The sequence below is a fragment of the Phocoena sinus genome, chromosome 13 (assembly GCF_008692025.1).
Source record: "Phocoena sinus isolate mPhoSin1 chromosome 13, mPhoSin1.pri, whole genome shotgun sequence".
Taxonomy (NCBI): Eukaryota; Metazoa; Chordata; class Mammalia; order Artiodactyla; family Phocoenidae; genus Phocoena; species Phocoena sinus.
In genome coordinates this window covers 71,382,475-71,398,243 of record NC_045775.1, presented here as the reverse complement: position 1 = coordinate 71,398,243, position 15,769 = coordinate 71,382,475, and the positions used below count along the sequence as shown (strand labels likewise).

The 15,769-nt window shown below is 37.1% G+C and overlaps 1 protein-coding gene across 2 annotated transcripts in view; it reads right to left on the bottom strand.

The window, feature by feature from the left end:
- Positions 1-12,951: 12,951 nt before the first annotated feature.
- CTNNA2 (catenin alpha 2) overlaps positions 12,952-15,769 on the bottom strand; it is a 1,238,106-nt gene continuing 1,235,288 nt past the window's right edge. For both annotated transcript variants that reach the window (XM_032653512.1, XM_032653513.1), the window contains one exon: positions 12,952-14,214. In XM_032653512.1, coding sequence (XP_032509403.1) covers positions 13,927-14,214 — 288 coding nt within the window. In that variant the 3' untranslated portion in view covers positions 12,952-13,926. The remainder of the gene's footprint in view (positions 14,215-15,769) is intronic.

The following is a 15,769-nucleotide window of genomic DNA, read 5'->3' as shown; positions in this document are numbered from 1 at the left end:
CACAACCGGTCAAGGCTGTGGTAAAAATTTCTCTGCCATTATCAAGTGTCATAGTAATAGAGAATCTATAGCAGATATGGATGATTGGTGGAGTCATTGGCAAGTCCAAATTGGAGAGTTTCAGGAGAGACCCCTAATGTTCTAGAGCAACATCATGCCTTCTGTATCAAAAAACAACTTTCCATTTCAAAAGTTGTTCCTGGTAAGTTACTGGGCACCAGTAGGTACCGAAGGATTTACCAGAACTGCTAATCACAAACTGGGTATGTCTTGTGCACTAAATCTTAGCATCAGCAGGATGCAGCAGCAATCCAGTGTACAATGAAAATGATTCAAGTGGGCTTAGGAATGGTAGAACTAGAGAATACAAGCAAGACACCATGCCCAAAGCACTTACCTCCGCCACACCTCACCTCTTCCTCAACTCATACCATTGGTCCCATGGAGAAATTCACCATGGAGGAGGTAATACATTTGTACCTGGTTTACAAATTGATCTGTTTGATACCTTGGTGTGAGCAAAAAATTATTGAGGCCATAGTACAGCCCAGTTTTGAATCTGTATTTCTCATCCCCCTGATCTTAGGCTCTGCTGGATTCAAAGTTCTAGTTCCCATGAGAGCAAGTTTTTACCAGTGGCACAGGAATGTTTCCACTGAGCCAGTAGCTACAACTCCCACGTAATCACTTTGGGATCTTTATGCTGGTTGAACAGAGGGCAAAGAAAGAGGTTCTCAACTAACCTGATTATCATTAGGAGCTAGGATTCCTGCTACATACTGGGAATATGGAGACATATGCATAAACTCAAGAAATTCGAAAAGAGGGAACACTCTTGCACTGCTGGTGGGAATGTGAATTGGTACAGCCACTATGGAGAACAGTATGGAGGTTCCTTAAAAAACTACAAATAGAACTACCATATGACCCAGCAATCCCACTACGGGGCATATACCCTGAGAAAACCATAATTCAGAAAGAGTCATGTACCAAAATGTTCATTGCAGCTCTATTTACAATAGCCAGGAGATGGAAACAACCTAAGTGTCCATCATTGGATGAATGGATAAAGAAGATGTGGCACATATATACAATGGAATACTACTCAGCCATAAAAGGAAATGAAATTGAGTTATTTGTAGTGAGGTGGATTGACATAGAGTCTGTCATACAGAGTGAAGTAAGTCAGAAAGAGAAAAGCAAATACCATATGCTAACACATATATATGGAATCTAAGAAAAAAAAATGTCATGAAGAACCTAGGGGTAAGACAGGAATGAAGGCACAGACCTACTAGAGAATGGACTTGAGGATATGGGGAGGGGGAAGGGTGAGCTGTGACAAAGTGAGAGAGTGGCATGGACATATATACACTACCAAACATAAAATAAATAGCTAGTGGGAAGAAGCCACATAGCACAGGGAGGTCAATTCGGTGCTTTGTGACCACATAGAGGGGTGGGATAGGGAGGATGGGAGGGAGATGTAAGAGGGAGGAGATATGGGGGTATATGTGTAGGTTTAGCTGATTCACTTTGTTATAAAGCAGAAACTAACACACAATTGTAAAGCAATTATACTCCAATAAAGATGTAAAAAAAAGAAAAAGAAAAAACAAGAAATTTGTTTTGGTATCTGTTGGTTCATCCATGCCTGGAGATGACATGAATGGGCAATTGCAGCAACCATGACTTATAAAGGCTGTCAGGGTCCAGCCCCTTCAGGTTTGAAGATCTGTGCCATACACTGGAAGTGGAAGAGATGGTGAATGTCAATTATAAACTTGAGAAAGTTGTGGGGACTGAGACTGTAGCTCATGGTTATGTTAAATCTTTCACAGATATTTTGGCTATCATCACAAAGAGTTGGTGTTGGGAGCTACTTAAGAATCATAACTTTAAGCAGTACAAGATTTGGACTGTGGTAAAATCTCTAGTGCTCATATTCACATCTTCTGGGCAATTCTGGTTTTTCCACAACTCTGGAGCTCTTTATGAGTTCATAGTCCCTTTATGCTGATAGAGCCCTGCTTCAAGCACACACAGCTTTCCCTTGACCCATGGAAGATCAATAGGTTCAAGTAAGAATGCTGTGCAGAACGTAACAGCAGAACTGAGCCCCTCTACCCACATGAGTGACAATGAGAAAGCACTTTATGTTGGATTTTTCTCCTTCTCTGATCCTATTATAGTATTTCTGCTTCCTCAATACTAATTCTTGGGATTAACACCCAAATAAATTTCTGTTTTCAGGGTACTCCAAACTAAGACAGTCTCTGATCCAGAACTTTCAGTCTGTTATTTCATGCTACAAATGCTCAGTGCAATTATACTTCTCAACCTCATTCTGTTTAGAAGTCAGATCATCTCCAGATCTTCAAATAATTAACTGGATACCTTGTTGAAAATTTTGATTTAGGCTTGATTTGGTAAAATATTTTGTGTGTGCATTCTTGCTCCTGCCTGATCTTTACCCCGGCTCTGAATGTAATTCAATTTAGACAATAAAGACAATAAATTCAGTTTAGGTCTTCCATAATATTCTCATTCACCAGAAAAGAACTATAGGTAATTACTCTGAAATGACCTTCACTTCCTAATCCTTCCCCAAATTTATGAGGTTTTGCTCAGGACGGTATTTCTTTGAAGTGCACCCTTCCATAAGTACCAGCATAAACAGTTTTGCTTTTTACCTCAGTGAAAAATTGTGAACAATTTTTAAAATACAGATTTAAACCTTCTAGTGTTCTGCATATTACTAACCTAATTTGATAGGCATGAATCCAAACCAGAGATCAGAAATGGCTCTTATGAGAGAGGGTATAAGAACTCAAATATTTGACATTGCTAAGAGTATCAGAAGCCCTAGTACTACTTTTTAATTTTAGTAAAATACAATAGAGCATAAATTTTATTATCTTAATTTTTAAATATAAAGTTCATGTAGCAAGTACATTCACATTGTTGTGCAACCATCACCATCATCCTTCTCCAGAATTCTTTTCATGTTGTTAAACTGAAATTCTATATTCACTAAACAATAACTTCCCACTCCGCCACTTCTCAAACCCCTGGCAACCACCATTCTCCTTCCCATCACTTTAAAATTGACTACACTGTCCGTATACCTCATATCAGTGGAATTATATAGTACTTGTCTTGTGTAACTGGCTTATTTCGCTTAGCATAGTATGTTCAAGCTTCATCCATCTTGTAACATGTGAAAGAATTTCATTTCTTTTTAAGGCAGAATAATATTCCATTGTATGGATATGCCACATTTTGTTTATTCATCTGTCAGTGGACACTTAGATTATTTCAAATTTTGGGCTATTGTGGATAATGCATGATGGACATGGGAGTACAGATACCTCTTTGAGACCTTGCCTTCAGTTATTTTGGGTGTATACTCAGAAGTGGAATTGCTGGATCATATGGTAATTTTGTGTTTCACATTTTGAGGAACCATCATACGGTTTTGCATAGTAGCTGCAACATTTTACATTGCCACCGGCAAAACACAAGGTTTCCAATTTTTCCACATCCTTACCAACACTTGTTTTTTTTTATTTTTTGTTTTGTTTTTTTTGATAGTAGCCATCTTAAAAAAATGTGAGATGATATCTCACTGTCGTTTTGATTTGCATTTCCCCATATGAACATCTTTTCATGTGCTTATTGGCCATTGTATATCTTCTTTGGAGAAATGTCTAAGTATTTTGCCCATTTTAAAAATCAGATTGATTGATTTTTTAGTGTTGAGTTGTAGGAGTTTTAATATATCATGGATATAGACGATTTATCATGTATAAAATTTGCAAATATTTTCTCCCATTCTGTGGGTTGCCTTTTTATCACTCTTCCGATTGTGTCATTTGATGCACGCAGATAAATTATTTCTGAAGTTCAATTTATCTGCTTTTTTGTTGTTGCCTGTGCTCTTGGTGTCATATCCAAGAAGTCCTTGTAAAATCTGATATTCTGAAGATTTTCCTGTATCTAGTAAGATGTTTACAGTTTAGCTTTTATGTTAAGGTCTTTGGTCCATTTTCAGTTAATTATTGTATATGGTGTAATATAAGAGTCCCAACTATTTATTTTGCATGTGGATATTCATTTTTCCCAGGATTGTTTGTTGAAAAAAAATTGTTCTCTCCCATTTAATGGTTTTGGCACCCTGGTTGAAAATCATTTAACTTTATGTGTGAGGGTTTTTGTTTTAGCTTTTTTTTCTGAACTCTCTACTCTGTTCCACTGTCTATATGTCTGTCTTTATGGCAACACCACAATGTTTTGATTACTGTAGCTTTGTAATAAATTTTGAAATCAGGGATTGTGATGCCTCCAACTGTGTTATTTTCAAGATTGTTTTGGCTACTCGAGGGTCCTTTGAGATTCTATGTGAATTTGAGGGTGGATTTTTCTATTCCTGCAAATAAACTCTTGAGATTTTGACAGGATTTGCTTTGAATCTGTAGATAGGTAGTATCAACACCTTAACAATATTAATTCCTCTAATCTATGAACACTGGATTGTTTTCCATTTATTTATGTCTTCAATTTCTTTCAGTGTTTTGTAGTTTTCAGTGTACATGTGTTTTGTTTCCTTTGTTAAGTTTATTCCTGTTTTCTTTTCGTTGCTACTGTAAATGGGATTGTTTCTTAATTTTTTTTTGATTGTTCATTGCTAACATGTAGAAAAGCAGCAAACTTTTATATGTTGATTTTGTATTCAGCAAATTGGCTGAATTTATGTACTAGTTTTAAATGTTAAGGGGGAATCTTTAGGATTTTCTGCATACAAGAATCAACATTGTGAAAATGACTATACTATACAAAGCAATCTACAGATTTCAATGCAATCCCTATCAAACTACCACTGGCATTTTTCACAGAACTAGAACAAAAATATTCACAGTTTGTATGGAAACACAAGAGACTCCGAATAGCCAAAGCAATCTTGAGAAAGAAAAAACGGAGCTGGAGGAATCAGGCTCCCTGACTTCAGACTATACTACAAAGCTACAGTAATCAAGACAGTATGGTACTGGCACAAACACAGAAAGATAGATCAATGGAAAAGGATAGAAACCCCAGAGGGAAACCCATGCACATATGGTCACCTTATCTTAGATAAAGGAGGCAAGAATATACAGTGGAGAAAAGACAGCCTCTTCAATAAATGGTGCTGGGAAAACTGGACAGCTATATGTAAAAGAATGAAATTAGAACACTCCCTAACACCATACACAAAAATAAACTTAACATGGATTAAAGACCTAAATGTAAGGCCAGACACTATCAAATTCTTAGAGGAAAACATAGGCAGAACATTCTATGACATAAATCACAGCAAAATCCTTTTTTAATCCACCTCCTAGAGAAATGGAAATAAAAACAAAAATAAACAAATGGGACCTAATGAAACTTAAAATCTTTTGCACAGCAAAGGAAACCATAAACAAAGCGAAAAGAAAACCCTCAGAATGGGAGAAAATATTTGCAAATGAAGCAACTGACAAAGGATTAATCTCCAAAATTTACAAGCAGCTCATGCAGCTCAGTATCAAAAAGCAAACAACCCAATCCAAAAATGGGCAGAAGACTAAATAGACATTTCTCCAAAGAAGATATACAGATTGCCAACAAACACATGAAAGAATGCTCAACATCATTAATCATTAGAGAAATACAAGTCAAAACTACAATGAGATATCACCTTACACCAGTCAGAATGGCCATCATCAAAAATCTACAAACAATAAATGCTGGAGAGGGTGTGGAGAAAGGGGAACCCTCTTGCACTGTTAGTGGGAATGTAAATTGATACAGCCACTATGGAGAACAGTATGGAGGTTCCTTAAAAAACTAAACATAGAACTACCATATGACCCAGCAATCCCACTACTGGGTATATACCCTGAGAAAACCATAATTCAAAAAGAGTCATGTACCACAATGTTCATTGCAGTTCTATTTACAATAGCCAGGACATGGAAGCAACCAAAGTGTCCATCAACAGATGAATGGATAAAGAAGATGTGGCACATATATACAATGAAATATTACTCAGCCATAAAAAGAAATGAAATTGAGTTATTTGTAGTGAGGTGGATGGACCTAGAGCCTGCCATACAGTGTGAAGTAAGTCAGAAAGAGAAAAACAAATACTGTATGCTAACACATATATATGGAATCTAAAAAAAAAATTAAAAAAAGTTCATGAAGAAACTAGGGGAAATACAGGAATAAAGACACAGACCTATTAGAGAATGGGCTTGAGGATATGGGGAGGGAGAAGGGTAAGCTGGAACAAAGTGAGAGAGTGGCATGGACATTTATACGGTACCAAACGTAAAATAGATAGCTAGTGGGAAGCAGCCGCGTAGCACAGGGAGATCAGCTCTGTGCTTTGTGACTGCCTGGAGCAGTGTGATAGGGAGAGTGGGAGGGAGGGAGACACAAGAGGGAAGAGATATTGGAACATATGTATATGTATATCTGATTCACTTTATTATAAAGCAGAAACTAACACACCATTGTAAAACAATTATACTCCAATAAAGATGTTTAAAAAAATATTTCAATTGCGCTCAGAGAAAATATGTGACTTCTTCATTTCCAACTTGGATGCTTTTTATTTATATTTCTTGCCTAATTGCTCTTGCTAAGACTTCAAATACTATGTTGTAGAAAAAGGTAAAATCTGGCATCTTTGTCTTCTTCCTTACAGGAGAATTTTTCACTCTTTCACCGTTGATAAGATGTTAACTGTTGGTTAATATTTGGAGGTAATTTCCTTCTATTTCTAGCTTGTTCAGTGTTTTTATCATGAGAATATTTAATTTTGTTAAATACTGTTTCTTAATCAATTTAGATGATCATGTGTTTGTTTGGTTTTTTTTTTTACTTCATTCTGTTATTACATTGATTGATTTTTGTATGTTGAAACATCCTTGCAGACCTGGAATAAATCCCACTTGATCATGGTTTGTAATCCTTTTAACGTGCTATTAAGTTCTGTTTGCTAGAATTTTGTTGATTTTTTTTGCATCAATATTCATCAGTGATACTGCTCTGTAGATATTTTTCTTGTAGTACCTTTGTCTGGCTTTAGTATCAGGGTTACTCTGGCCCCATAGAATGAGTACAGAAGTGTTCCCATTTTTTCAATTTTTTTGGAAGAGTTTGAAGAGAATTGGTGTTAATTTTTCTTTAGATATTTGGTAGAATTCACCAGTGAAGCCATCTGCCCTTGGGCTTTTCTTTGTTGGAATGTTTTTGATTACTTATTCAATATCTTTATTGCTTATGGGTCTGTTCAAATTTTCAATTTCTTCATACTTCAGTATTCTTAGGTTGTGTGTTTTTAGGACCTTATCCATTTCATCTAGGTTATTCAATCTATTGGGGTACAGTTGTTCTAGTATATTTTTTTTATATTGAAGTATAGTTGATTAAGAATATTATATTAGTTTCTGATGTACAACTTAGTGATCTAATATTTTTATAGGTTATATGCCATTTACAATTATTACAAAATAATGGTTATACTTCCCTGTGCTATACAATATATCCTTGTTGCTTATTTATTGTGTACATAGTAGTCTGTGTCTCTTAATCCCATACCTGTATCTCATCTATCCCCCCTTTCCTCTCCCAGCTTGTAACCATGAGTTTGTTCTCTATATCTGTGAGTCTATTTCTGTTTTAATATATTCATTCATTTTATTTTTTCAATTCCACCTATAAGTGTTAAAATAGAGTATTTGTCTTTCTCTGTCTTATTTCATGAAGCATAATACTCTTTAGGTCCACCCATGTTGTTGCAAATGGCAGGATTTCATACATTATTATCATTTTTTTTTTTTTTTTTTTTTGCGGTACACGGGCCTCTCACTCTTGTGGTCTCTCCCGTTGCAGAGCACAGGCTCCGAACACACAGGCTCAGTGGCCATGGCTCACAGGCCTAGCTACTCCATGGCATGTGGGATCTTCCCAGACCGGGGCACGAACCCGTGTCCGCTGCATCGGCAGATGGACTCTCACCCACTCTGTCACCAGGGAAACCCAGGATTTCATACTTTTTATGGTTGAGTAATATTCCATTGTGTGTGTGTGTGTGTGTGTGTGTGTGTGTGTGTGTATTTTTTTTCTTTATCCATTTATTTGCTGATGGAGACTTCACTTACTTCCATATCTTGGCTATTGTAAGTAATGCTGCTATGAATATTGGGGTACATGTATATTTTTGAATTACTACCTTCATTTTCTTTGGATATATACCCAGAAATGGAATTGTTGGATCATACAGTAGTTCTATTTTTAGGATTTGAGGATGCTCCATACTGTTCTCCATAGTGGCTGCACCATTTTATAATCCTGCCAACAGTATGCTAGGGTTCCCTTTTCTTCACATACTCACCAACACTTGCTATTTGTAGACATTTTGATGGTAGCCATTTTGACAGGTGTAAGGTGATATTGTAATTTTGATTTACATTTCTCTGATGATTAGCAATGTTGAGCATTTTTTCATGTGCATGTTGGCCATCTGTGTATCTTCTTTTAAAAATATCTATTCAGGTCTTCTGCACATTTTAATTGGGTTCTTTTTTCTGATATTGAGTTATATAAGCTATATATAAAATTTTTATATTAATTCTTTATTGATCATATTATTTGCAAATATTTTCTCCCTTTCAGCAGGTTGCCTTTTGTTTTGTCAATGATTCTTTTCTGTGCAAAAGCTTTTAAGTTTAGGTCTCATTTATTTTTGCTTTTGTTTCTTTTGTCTTAGGAGACAGATCCAAAAAATATTGCTACTATTTATGTCAAAGAGTGTTCTGCCTATGTTCTCTTCTAGGATGTTTATAGTTTTAGGTCTTACATTTAGGTCTTTAATCCATTTTGAATTAATTTTTATATACGAGGTGAGGAAAAGTTCTAATCTCATTCTTTCACATGTAGCTATCCAGTTTTCCCAGCACAACTTACTGAAGAGATTGTCTTTTCTCCATTGTATAATCTTGCCTCCTTTGTCACAGATTAATGACCCTAACTGTGTGGGTTTATTTCTGGGTTCTCTATTCTGTCCCATCCATCTATGTGTCTGGTATTAGGATAACCACTCTTGCCTTCCTTTGGTTATTATTTGCATGGAATATTTTCCCCATCCTTCCACTTTCAACTGATATGTTTCTTTATATCTGATGCGAGTCACTTGTAGACAACATATAGTTGGGCATTTGAAAACATAGCCACCTCTGTCAGTCTTTACAGACTGGCTCTGCAAAGGGAAAGGTCTTCACTAATCAACCTAGCATAAATGCTTATAGTCTTTTCAGGCCTTTCTAAGCATGCCTGCTCCCTGGACATGTGTGTGTGTGTTTCTCACCCAATATCCCCAGTTGTATGGTCTCCTTTAAATGTCTTATATTCCCTAACAGTCTCATCTCTGCTTCTTCTCAGTCTTAAATGCGCTATTGTATTCCTCTGCCCATAATTTCTTGCCCTCAATAGCTCACAGGTTTGTAGGCCCCCTACAGCTCTTAGATGCCATGGTAACTGCCACTGCTTTCAGTGGGCTCCAACCTGATATCCAAACTATGCCACCATTTCCACCATAGCTCCTTATTAGACAAAACAGAAACCAGTCACTTAGGAAGCTGCAGACAAGCCAGAACAATGCAAACAATTTGACTCTTTTTTTTCCATTGCATGGGAGGAACCGGAAATTGGACAGCTTCTTCCTCATGCTTTGCCAGGGAAGAGGCAAGATATGGGTGAGCAAAGATACCCCAAAATTTCCTTCCATAATAAGTGTGACTTTATCTTGGTTAAACATTTGTTTGGCTACTACAAATCTGTAACTGGTTTCTATATTTCCTACAAAGCTACTTCAGTTGGTGTTTTGTTGTTTACTTTGTGTTTTCATGGATGAACAAGGGCCTGGAGCTTCCTAGTCCACCACTTGCTGTTGGCACTTCTAGGCACTAGCGTTAAAAAAAAAAAAATCATTAGCGGCCTTCTGTAGTTAATCACTTCCTTTCATTACCTTTAAAAATTCCACATTCTTCAAGTGAAGAGTAAGTACTGACCTCTTTTATTTGGTTAGTAGGCAATGACACAGCAACAGAGATCAAATAACTTATTATCTACTACCAGCAAATTTAGTGACTACAATTTATCAAATCACAATATTTTGAAGGCTTATTTTTCTTGACTCAGCTGTACACAGTATTTTATAGATCTTTATACTTCTAGTGTCTGAAAGTTTCCCTACCTGTAACTGATGATCAAAAATGACGATGTAGTCATAATGTCACATATAGCCAGTTTATCCATGAGTTAAGTCATGATCCAACTGATTATAAAAGTTGACTTCTAAAATTAAAATTGGCTTCACATTCTTCAACACTTAGTGGAGGAAAAACTAGAGATCTTCTGAAGGTAACCTATGTTTCCCTGGATATTTTAGGTCCTTAGAAGAATATAAAGATTTTATCTTTTGAGCCATCAATCCTAGCAGAAAGGAAGTTGAGATTTATTTAGTTTCCACCCATCAGGAATATTGATCATCCATTATTCCAAGGTGCTACTTTTATAGGAAATACCCCATGTAACTCCATTTGTTTGGGAATAATTACCTATTCCCTGTCTTCTCAAATATACCATATATTTGGTTTGTTCTAACCCATGTTCACATACTATTTTGTAGATATTTTTCGGTTTTCTGACTCTTTAGTCTCCCTGAATAAATTATATAGTACTTTAATCATTCTTACTCCACATCTAGTTATTCAAGGAGTAACTGCATTTTTTTCTTACATTTCTATCACATATGTCCCTTTTAACTAATATTAGTTAGCCCCTTTCAGGTCTCACCTCCTCATAGATTATCAGTTTCATCTTATGTAGGAACTGCTTGCTTGTGTCACCATTCCACTTAAAAACTCCACATTTCCTATTGATAGTGGTCACACTCCTTCATGGCCCACCTTAGTCGAGCCTCATACTACATTTCCACATTTATTTTCCCCTAATCCACATTATGTTTCCTGTGACAGCACTTGTCTTCAGACCTTAAAGTATGCTGTTCTTTTTTCCTTGAATGCTCACTCCAGTCATCCCCCTTACCAAATGTATTCATTTATACATTTCATTCATGTAGAATATATTTAATTATTGTTTCCTCATTTCCAAATCCTATCTCTTCCATTAATCCTTCCCCAAATACTTTAGTTCCCAATGTGTTTTGACAATTTTTGTCCTACACAGTAGTCATTTTTTTTACCTTCTTCATTGTTCACATTGAACATGATTTCATGACATATTTACTTATCATTTTCTGTCTGTATCCTATGTTCCCAGCTAGACTGTATTTTCTTGAGGCCAGGAAACAAACGCTAAGCTTTTTTATTGCTAGAGTGCTCTCAGCACAGTGTTGATATTTACTTATGTATCTGGATAGTTATTATTCTCCTTGATCACAAGAGAAATGATGGGCAGTGATGACTTTTACTCAGTAAGCTTTGGTAAAATAAATAAAATCAAGGACTGATTTCCAGAAACCACACACATAAAACATTGCTCACACTCATGTATTAAAACATTTAGCTCGGGCTTCCCTGGTGGTGCAGTGGTTGAGAGTCTGCCTGCCGATGCAGGGGACACGGGTTCGTGCCCCGGTCCGGAAGATCCCACATGCCGCGAAGCGCCTGGGCCCGTGAGCCATGGCCGCTGAGCCTGCGCTCCGCAACGGGAGAGGCCACAACAGGGAGAGGCCCGCATAGTGCAAAAAAAAAATTTAACTCAAATTTAAGGGCAAAGTCAATGACATTCTCTAGATGCTCCTCTGATGCCTGCTGACTATTTTTCAGGATTTGCCAAGAAGCCTTTGAATTTTAAAAGTTTCTTGGCTAGTCTGAAGAATACTTTCAACCCATTAAATCACAGAATGCATAAACCCAGAGAGTTACGCAATGTTACCAATAAGTGCACACAGTGGTGTGCTCAACTTAGGACCTGGCTCAGAGGACACATTCCATAAATAGTTGTGACAATGTCAATAGTTGCCTTTCTCAGTGTTTACGCAAATTAAGGGAGCAGGGTAGTTGAAATAGTCGTTTAATGATTCGTGTTGAAAATCACTTGACAGCTTTTATCGTGGCTCCTCCATCCGTAGATCATTCTCAGCCTGAGTGGTGTTTTCATCATGGGGTGGTGGTAAGCAGTGATTTGAGCAGAACCATCTCTAAATAACATTTTGGACTGTTTCTTCTTCCACAACTTCTCAATCTCTTCTCTTTGGGACTTTGTACCTAAGCTGACACAAAGCACAGGTGTCCATGCCTCCCAATATGTTATCACATTGCTAAGAAATGCACATGTTTTACCAGAAGTCTTCTGGAGACATACTATAACTTGCAAACTTGTAGAGATCATTCAAATGGGAGGAGTTTCGAGAACTCAAATGAATATTTGTTTTATTATTTCCTCACTCCTCAAGCTATAGCTGAAAGACTACAGCCCACTCTTTCTTAGTAATGGGACAGAGACCCTCTTTTTTACAGTATATATAAAAAATGAATGAATGAATAAAATATTGAAATGAATAAAATATTTTGAAATTAATGGACCTCTCTCTCTCTCTCTCTCTCTCTCTCTCTCTCTCTATATATATATATATATATATATTTATTTATTTATTTATTTATTCAGTTTCTCTCTGAGAACACGTTAAGTTTCTTAAGTTTAGCCCAGGGCTAAACATGGCCCAGAAAATTCTAACACATGACTTTCTCATTTTAGATTCAGTTTGAAAGTGAATAAAAACACATGGGAAAAAACACAAAAAAAACAATTCCTGGACTTAAAGATATCCCAGAGTTTTCTTTACATATCACCTAGCTACTTTTACCTCCAATTTCTAAAAATGAACACAAAGCATTTTTAATCAGTTTTCAAGAAGATGAGCTAATCTTTTATAAGCATACATTCAAAGAAGGAAAGCATTCTTCAGATGTCAAGATTAAATGTGTTTATTTCGAGTTAGTGGATACAATGGTATATTAGATACCAGCACTCCAAGCTACACCTATGTATTTGCCTCTAAATCTTCACACACTGTCAGTTTCCATTCCTCTAACATTCCATCACTGGGCCTCCTATTTCTAGCAAAATCATAGTTCAAATTTTTAAAAAAGTAAAAGCAAGATGATCACCACATTGTGCTTCCAGTGCCCCCAGAAGGATTATAATTGTTTTAAATAAATGTTTATGTTTTCAGTAAAGGGGGAAATTGATAACATGAGCACTAGTAATGGCACGACTAGGAGAGAAAGAACAGAATACAGATTAAAAGAAACATTTTCGGCTGGACAAGTTAGTTTCCCCTTAGTAAAAACTTCACATAATATCATCGATATGATGTCAACGTTAAATTGCTCAATTTGTGGGCCACACACTTAAGCGTATTGGCTAGTACACTTTTGCACTGAAACAGAAGCAATACAAGCTTTATGTTCTACCATTACACTTCCAGATTTTTCGCTTATTAATATACCTGCCAACTTAATGATTCTTGCATGCATTAGAGTTTGCTTTTGTAGAGTTAAGTTTATTTTCCCCATCCCTCCCGCTCCCATAAACATTGCAATATGAACTCTTTGCCCAATTTTACTAGAATGTTGCAAAGGACAGCTCTGTGCCACCTTGGGACAGGAACTCCCTGTCCCCTCCCTGGGCTACAGATGGATCAGCAGTATTGATCACATCTCATCTTACATGCAAACAGACACTGCTCCCTTAGTTCCCCATGCCAGAGGCATATGAGTCAGCAGGTATACATACAAAAATGGAATTAAAAAGAAAAGAATAGAAAAGGAAAAGAAAGAAAAAGCTTTCTTGTTAAAGCCTATCATCCTAGAAGGAATCCATTGCTTTGAATTCACTTAAAGCCTGTACAGGCGAAATGTGTTTCTTCTGAGAACCTCGTCTAACTCGTGTCTGGAATTCTTCAGGCTTTTCTCTCTTCACAAGGGGCTTCTTCTCTGGAGCCTTCATCTTCCAAGACACAACAGGTGAGTTGACAGCTGCTGTCCCATAGACCTTCTGATATTTTGTTGAGGCCACATAAGATGCTTTCACCGTGAGGACAACAGCATTCATCAGATTTTTAGCTGCCTGGATGAGCGATGTGGCACTGTCCAGCTGGAGTGGAAGAAGAATGAAATATACTTGGGTTAGCCAAGGCACAACATTCAGAAGATGGAGGTGCAATTTCTCAGTTAAAACAATGTTGTGTTTATGCAAGTATACAGTATTGCCGAAAAAGGAGCAGATTGTTACATGATAAGGAGAATAGGTTACAAAGCAGTCACCTGTCTTCTAGCCCTAATCCCAAAATAAAAAGAAAAAATAGAGGATACTCGATGATACACAGTTTTCTAAAGTCCCAGTACCTCGAAAGACAAAACCCTCCTTTTGGCATGTAAGAATTCCAACGTAACAAAAGTTTTCCGAAGTGGAACATCTCATGTTATTGCATTAGGCTGATAGGTAATAATGACAATTATTTGAAAAGCATTTGGCAGGCACTAAAGAATAAAACGTTATAAGGGGTTTTATGGCTCTCCCAGTGGAAGTATCTATTTGTAGACTATTTCTCCATCTTGAGCTCAGGATTGGTAGGGATGCAGGCAGCTAAGCAGAGGAATACGTCCATGGGTGCGCTGACTTTTTACTTAGGTGTTTATTGTGCTGCGGTACCTGACTATTCCCAGGTCTTAGATATACCTCATACAAAATATCAACAGTTGTTTCAGGCTTGCATAGGTCAAAGAACATTCAATGAGACCCCCTTATCCATGCGCTAATGAAATATTGATTTCTTACGATGTGCCAAATGCTATTTTAAGAACTTTGTTTCCCCACTTAACTCTCACAACGACCCTCTGACGGAGGTATCACTGTCATTGCCATTATATGGTGAGAGATCTGGTGCATGCAGAGGTCCAGAAATTTTCACAGGTTTATACAGCTTAAGTGATGGGGTCCTTAAAGACTGTACTACTGTGCCATACTGCCACCCTATTGGGTAGAATGGCTTTAAAATTGCTAAGACCAGTCACAACTTAGAGCAGAGTAGGTGTAGAAGTTCATCTCCAGACTCTAAGACCAGGTATTTTTCAAGTTACCTCTTTTCTGCTTTGAACCAGTTAGGCAGTGTGTTATAGACTGTATACTAGACCGTTCGATAACTGTTTCAAACTCCTGGACCACAAAAGCTGGAAAAGTTCAAAACTGCATTTCTCAGACCCCCTTTCAGCCAGGATTCTACATGTCACCTAGTGAAAGGAAAGAATTACCAGCTGGACTGCAAATATTACTCCAGCCTCAGGGATGCCTGAATGTAGTCTGTTCATTAAACCTGTAATAGCAACTAAGGAAATGTATCCATTGCAGTTAAACGAGGGATCTAAGAATGTTCCTAAGTAATGTGCTCCTAGTTGCTGAGATTGTTCATTGTATAACTTGTAATTGGTGTAGCTATATTAGAGAATAGGAACTAGGCGTACAACCTTCTGGGTATGAAGTAATTAACAGTGTTATGCCCAGTGACCCCAAACACAGTGACTCCATTATGTGATGTGACCTGATTTCACTTAACTTGTCATTTCTTGTGACCAAAGCAAGTCCCAAGCAGTGACTGGGGACATCAGAAGTTATATCTAAAGCTAGGGGCAGGACAGGAATAAAGACGCAG